Consider the following 11,785-nt stretch of genomic DNA (forward strand, 5'->3'; position numbering starts at 1 on the left):
TTTTTTTTCCTTCAGTTACTTATCTCCTTTCTAAATAGTGCTGGAAGCATACAGAAAAGTATCTGCTCATGAGAGACATGTAAAAATCAAATCAAGGGCTGGTTCCACCTGACAAATGCATTTGCGGCAAAGAGGCTAACATATGGACTTTAGGTAAAGGGCATCTGGAATTCTCTAGATTTTCATGTACAGTCTACTTTCACATCTCTAACCCACATAGTTTAAGTTCTTTAATTATGACTCCTGCTGACAGTATGAAAACATGGTCAAAGGGTTATTTTAATACAATGAGATGAGAAAGATGGCATTCCAGGTATTTTCATCCTTCAACTTCAGTTTGACTAGTACATCTCTCATGGTCTCGAAAAGGTAAGCAACACCTCAAGCTCTGCTTGGACACTGAAGAAGAGAGCTGGTGTGGTCCTTTTCCCTCTGTACCACCAGGGCTCCTACTTAGATATCACATGCTTTAGTTTACCTGGATGGTCCAAACAGTTAAACACCCAACTGCTAGCTGAAAGGTTGGTGGTTCAAACCCACACTGATGCACCTCAGAAGACCGACCTGGCAATCTGCTTCTGAAAGCTCACAGCCTTAAAAACCCTATGGAGCAGTTCTGCTTTGCACACACAGGGTTGCCATGAGTCAGAATCGACTGAACAGCAACGAACAACAATATACCTGTCTTATACCTTATGTAACATGATATTTGTCAGCGTTGGATATTGGATATTATGGATATTTTTTCTTTTCCCATAGTAATAAGATGTGTTTCAAAGACCCAAAACACATACTTAAATGTACTATTCACACAAATATACCTAATTGTGTATAGGTATATTAGGTATACCTTGCTTTATAAGAAACATCTCTTAATTTTAAGGAAGTATCTAAATATATATTTGTATTTTATTGCTACCAAATTTGATACAATTGTTCAAAAACATTGGGTCAGCATTTTACTACAGACACAAGGCTAGGGATCAACCAGAATTAGAAAACCCAATGTGGACAATCAGAATGAGTGTGGGGGAGCTCTGGGGCAATGTTGGTTAAGGGCTCCAGAACACTCCTGGGAGAGGCTGCCCCTGCCTTAGTTGGTTTACCCTAGAAGACCCACAAGTTCAGGTTCTCCCTCTCCAAAATGAGTTTTAGGGAAGCTAAACAGACTGAGGAGTCACTGGATGGTGCAAATAGTTAACATTCAGCTGTTAACCAAAAGGTGGGACGTTTGAGTCCACCAGAGGCACCTTGGAAGACCTGGTGATCTACTTCTGAAAATCAGCTACAAAAACCCTGTGGAGCACAGTTCTACTCTGACACATGTGGGGTAGTCATGAGTTGGAATCTACTCTATGGCAACTGGTATACAGACTTAAAAATGCATAAAGTTGGAAGAGCTTCATGTTTAGACATTCTTTGCCACAGAGCATCCTGGGAATGGAGAAACTTCTCCTGGTTCATCACTGACATTCTATGACTCCATGAAATCAGAGCAGAAGACAAAAACCAGGAGAGAGAAACAAGCAAAACACAATTAACAGTGTTCCTGAGGCAAATAGGTCTGAGGAGAGAAAGGTAAGATGTTGGGAGAAAAACCTACTTAAGATTCAAACAGAGTCCAAAACATATAAGACTTTCTGAAACCAAAAAGCATGAGTTGTAAAACTAAAAAACTAAGTAGATACAGTGTAGTAAATTACCTGGTATGGCTTTTCTAGCCACAAGTCTTTGTAAATTCCATGGTGGAATTTGCTGTGATCAACTGAGGAGCTTCTGATTGGAAAAGTTATCCACCTGGGGTATTTCTGTTAAGAGTGGCACAAAGCAATGTTCTGGGAAATTTGCTTTCTCTCAGGTGCTTAGAATTCTGATGTCATGATTGGTTAGTTTGGCCACTTTGCCAGGCTCAAAGGGAGGCCTCCTAGAGGCAGAAGAAGTCTCTCTTACTGCTGGCTGAGAAGGATGTGCTGCTGAGAGAAACATGCTGCTGAGAGACACATGCTCCTAAGAGACACACGCTGCTGGGAAAGAGATGCAAGAGACATGCATCGCTGAGAGAGACACGGAGAGATATGCACTTCTGGGAGAGAGACTATGAGAGACTGTTAGCTGAGAGACAGTGGGCTGAGAGAGACTGAGCATTGTTCCTGAACTTGAATTGTAGCCTGGTGCTTCCCTATTAAAGCCCATAATCTGTGAGTTCTGTGTGGCCACTGCAGTGAATTATCAAACCCAGCAGAAAGGTGGCAGGTGCTGTGGGAGGAACTGTTGGTGTCAGGGTTGATGAAAGGGCTGGAGGGAGGCAGCATGTCTGGCCTCACAGAAATAGGCCTTGGCTATTGATGGTGATTCTGCCTTCCTCTTGTGCAGTTAAAAGAGGTCAGAAGATGTGGCCTCTCTGCCTCTTTAACAGTAGATGATCTGAAGGAGCAGACGGTCTTCATGGAGATCCAAATTAGAAGCAAAAGCAAAGCAGAAGTAATACCTCAAAACAGGAAAAAAATATGTTTTAAAATATTATGACAGAAATATAGATGCAAATATAGCACCATGGAAAACAGATCCAAGAGAGCTAACATACAAATAATAAGAGTTTCAGGAAAAGAAAATGAGACAGACAGATGAAGAAAAGGCTATATAATAACATAGTATATAAGAAAATATCCCTGAACTTGAAAAGAAAATCTTGATCCTGCTGATCAGAGTTCACAGAATTCCAAGCAAGGTAGGTTAACAACAACAACAAAAGGACACATTCTTAAGCCTATCATGATAAAATACTTGAAGGTCAAATATTATAATAAAATCTTAGTCTTTCCAGATGAAAATAGGAGCTATTTATAAAGAAAAAGGAATCAAACTGGCATCAGATGCCTCATCTACAATGTTGGCAGCTAGAGGAGGAGGTGGGAGGTGATCTAATAGACTTATGAAAAGATTTTCCACCAAATTAAGACATAATTTAAAGATTTCCTCCATCTGAGGAAAACACCTAAGAGAAAACTTTAAACAGTCAATGAATCAAAAAGACATCTCCAGATTTAGGATGAGATGAAAGAGGAGAGAAATTACCGGTAAGCAATACATCTTAAAACATAAAATGGCACTATGATGCTGAACAGTTTCCAACAGAGCTTTCAAACTAAGATGGACCAGGGAGAAAGGCCAAGCAATCTACTTCTGAAAATTAATCAATGAAAGCCCTATGGAGTTGAATAGTCTGTCTGATCCATAGTCAATTATGGGGATGCCATAGGCCCAGGCAGCATTTCATTCAGTTGTGCATGGAGTCACCATGAGTCGGGGCTGACTCCACCACAGATAACAGTAGCAACAAATATAAATGGAGAATGATTGGAAATATAAAACTAAAGTGCTAAGTATTCTTTAACTAAAGAGACAATGCAAAGGAAAATAAGCATGAGAAATGGAAACAAAAGTTTCTAAACTATCTCAGCAAAACTTAGAGTTAAATGAGGGGCAGATGAATTTAGAGGCAGAGAAGGAAAATAAAAGTATTCTACAAGTCCCAGATATTGATAGAAGGCGGCAGTTAGTGGCAGGGAGACCATCATGGTGGGCATATACCTTTTATCTTGCTTATGAGTCTTGCGAAAGAAAATATAGTTATTAATAGATTGCTAAAGTATATTTTTTGTTGTTGTTATGTGCCATCAAGTCAGACCTGACTCACAGCGACCCCTCCTTGGGTTTCTAAGGTGGTATCACTATGGAAGTAGATTGCCCAACCTTCCTTCCAAAGAGTAGCTGGTGGGTTTGAGCCGCCAGCCTTCTGGTTAGCAATCAAGTGTCTTAGGCGCTATGCTACCAGAGCTCCTAAAGTATAGTAGAATTCCAAAATTAACAATAACAGGATAAAGGGAACAAATGACAGAAATAAGGAAATAGGGAAGGGAGAAGTAAAGTATTAAATTAAATATATCAGTCATAACAAGTGTAAACAGATTGAATTCTAGTAAATACAGAGATTGTTACATGGGAAATGAAATCAATGATATAAATATTAGGAAAGCAGGGAAAGAATTATCTCATTTTGCTGATGTTGTTGCTCCTGAAAAATCAAAGAAAATCTAGTAAGACTCAACCAGAACTAACAAGAGCACTTGGTTACATGGCCTGATTTTGACTTCATGTAAAGAAAGACATAGGGTTGTCCTATTTTCAACTGGCAAGAGTCAGCTAGGAATGGAAATTAGAAAAAATAATAATAGTTATATTCATAGAAGCAACAAAATACTTTGGAAAGTCTAACAAGAGAGATAAGGAACTTCCATGAAGTGAGTCCTAAATTGTTGTGAGAAACATAAAAGAAGATCTGAACAAATGAACATATATACTATGTTTTAGGATGAAGAGATTTATTATCATTAAAAATAAAAATTATTTGAAATTAAAGTGGAAACTGAAGACAATTCCAACTAAAATCCCAATTTTATGTTTATGAAGAGGAGCTGGGAATTCTATTAAATGGTCTTAAAGTTCATGATCTAAAGAGAATAATTAATAGATTATTTTTGAAAGATAATCTCATTAGATATTAAAAATGACACTATTTTTTGGTAATAGTTGCCCAGTATGGTGAATATAAGAAATATTACTGAATCGTACACTGAAAAATTGTCAAAACAGCAAGCTTTTTGTTATGTACATTTTCCACAATGAAATGAAAGAAAAATTACTTTGAATTCATAATTAAAACAGTATGGTACTTACATAGAAACACAGAGATGAACTTCAGAGGCTTTTTTTTTTTATTAACGTGAGAAAGAATCACAGGTTAGCATTAAATTATACTCTATGTTATTAGCATTGGTGTATATGTATTTCCTTATGAAAAAATAAATAAAATTGATAAATGCACACACAGAAAAAATAGACAAAGGTAACTTGTAATTCTATTAAGTAGTCATTTGTACTGACCTTTAAATAATCACTAAAAATGTTATGTCTAACAAATACTATGCAGAAATCATTTAAACTACATATTTGGTAAACATTATGCTTCATGTAGTACAATTTGTGGCTATTAACTAAATGAAAAGACTCCACTTTCTCTATAGTCACCAAAGATAGCCTGAAGGGGATATGACTTTATGTATACTTACTACTTCCAAAATACCTGAGTTTCCGGATTCCATTTGGAATACAAGTAATGTCATTATAAGAAACATCAAGTTCCTCAAGATAGGACAAGGTAAATAACCTTAAATGGGAAGAAAAAGTGAGTAAAAATGATTAAATGTTTATCATTCACTGGGAATTAACAAAGAATTAAATATTTAAGTAAATATGTAGAAGTATAACTCTTAAAAAAAAAAGTATAACTCTCACTGCTGTGGAGTCGGATCCAACTCATAGCAACCACTCCTTGGATTTCCTAGGTGATATCTCTACAGAAGTAGATTGCCACATCTTCCTTATGAGGAGTGGCTGGTGGGTTTGACTGCCAGTCTTCTGGTTAGAAGTCAAATGCCTTCAGCACTATGCCACCAGAGCTCCCATGTAGAAGTATAGAGGAACAGTATTTTTCTAAGATCTTGAACTTTTTAGAGACTTTTTCATTATGGATGATGAAATTTCCTAGAAATTATTCATATATTCATCCTGATTTGAGATGTTTAGAGTGAATAATGTGTCATCTAGAAAAGGCATCTGAGAAATTATTTAAATTTAAGTGTATTTTTTTTTCTTTGTTGAAGTAAGACTTTTCTGATAAAGTATATTTGGCCCATCTTTATTTAATAATGTACAAGTAGGAACCAAAGAACACAAAGACTTGGCAACACAGAGAACTGTCTGGGGGTAGGGATAAGGGTAGAGGATAGTTTGAGGTCAGGGTTGCTTCCTGAACACTGGAACTGAACCACAGTGCTTCCAGCTAACCAGAAGGCTGGTGGTTTCCTTGGAAGGAAGTTTGGGAAATCTCTACTTCCAGAGTGCTACTGCCTCAGAAACCCAAGAAAGGGTCATTATGAGTTGGATCCAACTCAATGGCAGTGAGGTTTTGTTTTTTTTTTTTTGATTTGTATATAAACCAAAATCAAAAGTTTCCTTCAACTGGATTCTGACTCATTACCACAGTATAGAATAGAGTAGAAGTGCTCCATGAGGTTCCCAAGGTTGTAATTATTACAGAAACAGATGAACACATCTTTCTCCCCAGGAGCGGCTGCTGGTTTGAACCACTGATTTTTTGATTAGCGACAAGCACTTAACAACTGCATCACCAGGACTCCACCTCCTTAAAGATTACAGCCTAGGAGACTCTACAAGGCAGTTCTGTCATATCAGGTTGCTATGAGTCAGAATCAACTGCACAGCACCTAAAAACAACACTTATCTGCAAACACCACATGCAAATATCCCAAACTTTAATTAATGCTTTTTCATTTTACAGGTCTTGGCTTAGATTTTTCAGACTGGGTGAGCTGCCTCTTCTCTACTTCTCTGCTTACTCCATCATAGTACCCCCATTACACTGTGCAATAAATGACTGTCTGCTCTTGTAAATTATGGGCTCTTGGAGGTTAGGGATTCTATTTCATACTTCTACATACCCAATGCCTCACACAGTGCTTGGTACATTGTAAGTTCTTAGTAAGTCATGAATGAAAGAAAGAAATGGTGAGTACAGGTAATTTAAAATCATTGATTCTAAAATAGGATTGAATAGAAAAGCAAAAGAAATGCCTTATCCAGTCAGTGTTCATCTCAGACTTCTTATAATCTATGTAAAGAAGACATTAACGAGTTCCGTAAGATGGTGGAATAGGCAGAAAGACTGCACAGACCCTCTAGACCCTCTTCAACAAAGAAAAGGGGAACCAATTAACACAGACACAGAAGATAATCCTGAACCCCTGAGCCTTGAAGGGAAGGATATAGAAGTGGACTAAACCCCAACTAGCAGAAGAATTTGCATGAAAATACCAAAAAAGGAGACATACGGAGCTGCGGTCTGGTGGCAATCCTGAGTGATCCTGATGGCACAGACAGCTTAAAGATTGCCAAGTGTGGTAGGACCTAAGATTTAACCTAAAAATCAGCCCTGCTAGCCAGGGACTGCATGGAGCACTACTCTGGTGGCTGGGGAAGCAGTGAAAAGGAAGGTGGGCTGAGCTGTGGACTTTTGTCTGTCCAGAGGGTGCAGCCATTTTGAATGTTTACAAGCAGCTTGACCATTTTGGATATTTAAAGTGACAGCATTCTCTGAGATTTCAGGGACATAGGAACAGACTCCACTTGCTGGCAACCCCAAGGACATTCTGGATCTGGATGACTGGAAAGGTACAGCATTCCCTTGTTACTTTTATACTCCACACTCTATTGGTGAGTGGAGGTGCAGCCATCCCTCACTCCCACCCATTTTCTGGGCCTACAGGAATTCCATCCCAGTCTGTATGCTACAGTGGAGCCTGGGTGCCCTTCCCCGCCCTGCCCCAATTTTTTTTTCTTTTTTCTATTTTTAGTTTGTTTTTGTCTGTTTTAAAACTATTACTATTATTATTAATTTGTTCTTTTTACTGTTATACTTTATTCTTCCCCTCAAAGGTTCTAGTTGTCAGCTTTTTTTATTTTCCCTGTTACTGGTTGAAATATTTGTTTTCCTTTTTGTAGTTAACCCTGTTCCTTGTTGGGGTTTTTTTGTTGTTGTTGTTATTCCCACTTTTTTCTTCATTATTCCCCTTCTCTAATTTTTTCTCTTATTCCCCTCTCCACAGATATTGCAGGGTTTGTTTTTTGTGTTTCTTTTTTTCCATTTTTTGTTTTTTTGGTTGCTGTTCCTGGTGATTACACAGTGTATTTTTTGTCCATTTGATTTTAGTTTTATGGTGGTTACTCAGTTTCTATTTTTTTCTAAGTGAGTGGAAGATGGCCACAGTCTCCAATGACACAACTACACCAACACCTACTGCAGCTTCACTTACTGAGTGAGAGCCACCAATTCATTCTCCACCAATGGGCCAATGATAAACAACCACCAAGAAGAGCCTGACTCACCCTTGCCTGCTCTTCAAAAACAGTTAACAGAGATCTAAATACAATACAATCTAAATGCCATGATTTATTGGAGAAAACAGATGATCACAGTCCAGACAAAGAAGTAAGATAAAGTGGGAAAAAAAAGGGGGGGGGGAAGCAGGATACAGACCCTTAGCACATCCCTGAGGAGGAAGCAGCATTGGAACTTTCTGAGAAGGAATTCAAAAGATTTCTATTTAGGTATCTTCAAAAGACTGAGACGCAGACCAAGGAAAACACAGACAAAACCCTAGAAAAATTTTGGAAGAAAATACAAGAACCAAATGACAAACTAAATGAAAAATTAGAAATGATTCTAAATCTACAGATATAAATCCAGAAGATTAATACTAAATTGTCAGAAATAGATAACACATTGAAAGGGCAAAGAAATAGAATTGATTCAATGGAAGATAGAATTGAGATTGAAGACAAATACCTGAATACTTCTTTGGAAAGGGATCAGTCAAAAAAAAAAGATCAAAACAAAAGGAAGAAAGCCTAGGGATCATGTGGGCTACCATCAAAAGGAATAACCTACACGGCATTGGAATTCCAGAACAGGAAGAGAAAAAAGAAACCACCAAGAAAATGGTCCAAGATTTGTTGGAGGAGAATTTCCTGATTGATGAAAGATGAGAATATATCCATTCAAGAAGCCAAATGAACCCCAAACAGGATAGACCTCAAAAGAAAATCACCAAGATTTATCATCAGCAAACTCATCAAAACCAAAGAGAAAGAAAGAATCCTGAAAATAGCATGGAAAAAAAAAAAAGTTACTTACAAACCACAACGAGGAAGAATAAGGTCAGATTTCTCAGCAGAAACCATGCAAGTGAGAAAGCAATGGGATGGTATATATAAAACCCTGAAAGAGAAAAATTTTCGACCAAGAATTATATACCCAGCAAAATTATCCCTTAAATATGATGGTGAAATTAGGAGACTTTCAGATAAGCAGAAACTAAGGGAATTTGTTAAAACCAGACCAAACTTACAAGAGATACTAATGAGAGTCCTTTGAACAGAGAACCAAAAATACCAAACAACAACCGACCATTAATACACAAGATGACATAACCTAGAAACCACAGCTATGGATATATCCAAAGTAAAATAAGCTTACAAGATTGTAAACAGGGAACCAGAGACATCAATTGGCATGAGGACAACTACAAACCAAAAAGAGGGATAATACTGTGTAGTTACAGAACTTCTAAATGGTGAGGAAGTCAAGAGAGTTGCAAGATAAAATGGACTGTTCTAATCTTGGGGAGAAAAATATAAATCATAGGGTAACCTCGAAGAAAAATGATAAACGTTCACATCACAATAAAAAAGAGGACAAGCACAAATATTCAGCAAATATGAAAACAACAGCAACAAAGGAAATGATAACATGATTCGTAAACATAATGAGTTCAGCACAGAAAATAATACGGAACAAAGAAACCAGGGACACAATGAAAAAAACACATAAAAAGCTGACAACAACCAATTCATACTTAGGAATAATTACACTGGATGTTAATGGATTTATTGCACCATTCAAGAGACGAAGTGTTTGAGACTGGATAAGAAAACAAAATCCAACAATAACCTATATACAAGAGACACGCCTTAGAGACAAAGACAAAAATAGACTAAAAATCAAAGGTTGGAAAAAGATATACCAAGCAAATGGCAACCATAAAAGAGCAAGAGTGCCAATATAAATTTCTAATCAAATTGATTTTGAAACAAAGTAACCATATGAGAAAAGGAAGGAGATTATATAATGAATAAAGGATCTATAGAACATGAAAATATAACCATACTAATATCTATGGACCCAATGAAAGAGCCCCAAAATACATAAATCAGACTTTAAAAGAGTTGAAAAGGCAAATAGATGAATCCACAGTCATACTGGGAGACATTAATAGACCAATTTCAATGAAAGATACAACAACTGCAAAGAAACTCAACAAAGATGCAGAAGAGCTAAGCAATACAATCCGCCAACTTGACCTTATACATATCTACAGAGCACTTCACCCAACAATAACACAATATACATTCTTTTCCAGTGCACATGGAACATTTTCCATGATAGACCATATGTTAGGCCATAATGAAAGCCATAATGAATTTAAAAAGATTGAAATACTGCAAAACGTCTTCTCAGATCATAATGCTATCAAACTAGAAATCAACAAAAGGAAGATAAACATAAAAAGAGTAACACATGGAAACTGAAAAACACCCTCCTTAAGAAAGACTGGGTACAAAAAGAAATAAAATTTGAAATTCAAAAATTCCTTGAATCAAACAAGCATGAAAACACAACATACCAAAATCTTTGGGACACAGCAAAAGCAGTGATCAGAGGCCAATTTATAGCAATAAATACACACATCAAAAAAGAAGAAAGAGCCAAAATCAATACTTTAAACCAACATCTCCAACAATTAGAAAAAGAACATAAAGAAAAGCTTACAGTCACCAGAAGAAAGGAAATAATCAAGATTCGAGCAGAAATCAATGAAACAGAAAATAGAAGGGCAATAGAAAAAATCAACAAGACCAGAAGTTGTTTTTTAAAAAAGACGAATAAAGTTGATAAACCACTGGCAAATTTAACACAAGAAAAGAGGGAGATAATACAAATAACATGAATAAGAAACGAAATGGGTGGCATCACAACAGAACCAAATGAAATAAAAAGGATAATATCAGGATACTATGAAGAACTGTACTCCAACAAATTTGGAAATCTGGAGGAAATGGACAGATTTCTAGAAAGACAACACTTACCTAAATTAACACAGACTGGCATGGAAGTTGAACAGATACATAACAAAAAAAAAAAAATTAATAGGTCACAAAAAATTACCAACAAAAAAAGTCCTGGCCCAGACAGTTTCACTGGAGAATTCTAGCAAACATTCAGAAAAGAACTGACACCATTCTTACTCAAAATATTCAAAACATAGAAAAGGATGGAATCTTCCCTAACTCATTTTATGAATCAAGCATAACCTTGATATCAAAACCAGGCAAAGACATCACTCAAAAGGAAAAATACAGACCAATATCCCTCATGAATATAGATGCCAAAATCTTCAACAAAATCCTACCCAATAGACTCCAACAATATATCAAGAAAATCATTCATTATGACCAAGTGGGGTTCATGTCAGGTATACAAGGATGGTTCAACATTAGAAAAAAAATAAACATCATCCACCATATAAATAAAACAAAGGAAAAGAACAACATGATCATATCAATTGATGCAGAAAAGGCATTTGATAAAATCCAACATCCATTCCTGATCAAAACTCTCAGCAAATAGGAATAGAAGGGACATCCCACAATGTAATAAAGTGCATCTATGCAAAACCAAAGGCCAGCATTATACTCAATGGAGAGAGACTGAAACCATTCCTCTTGTGAACAGGAACCAGACAAGGATGCCCTCTATCACCACTTCAATTCAACATTGTACTGGAAGTCCTAGCCAGGGCCATGTGGCAAGAAAGGTAAATCAAAGGCATCCAAATTGGTAAGGAAGAAGTCAAACTATCCCTATTTGCTGATGATACCTATGATCATATACCTAGAAAACCCAAGAGACTCAGTCAAAAATCTTCTGAAACAAATTGAGAGATATAGCATCATGGCAGGATATAAGATCAACATCCAAAAATCAGTTGGATTCCTCTACACTAGTAAAGAGATTGCTGAAAAAGAA

At 36.7% G+C, this 11,785-nt stretch overlaps 1 protein-coding gene across 1 annotated transcript in view; it reads right to left on the bottom strand.

Annotated features, from left to right (window-relative positions):
- LRRC63 (leucine rich repeat containing 63) overlaps positions 1-11,785 on the bottom strand; it is a 108,310-nt gene that overhangs the window by 11,326 nt on the left and 85,199 nt on the right. Inside the window, exon 7 of the mRNA XM_007947810.1 lies at positions 5,144-5,227. Within this exon, the coding sequence (XP_007946001.1) occupies positions 5,144-5,227 (84 nt within the window). The remainder of the gene's footprint in view (positions 1-5,143; positions 5,228-11,785) is intronic.

This window comes from Orycteropus afer, unplaced genomic scaffold (genome assembly GCF_000298275.1).
Source record: "Orycteropus afer afer isolate SDZICR_OR568_19922 unplaced genomic scaffold, OryAfe1.0 scaffold00194, whole genome shotgun sequence".
NCBI classification, from domain to species: Eukaryota; Metazoa; Chordata; class Mammalia; order Tubulidentata; family Orycteropodidae; genus Orycteropus; species Orycteropus afer.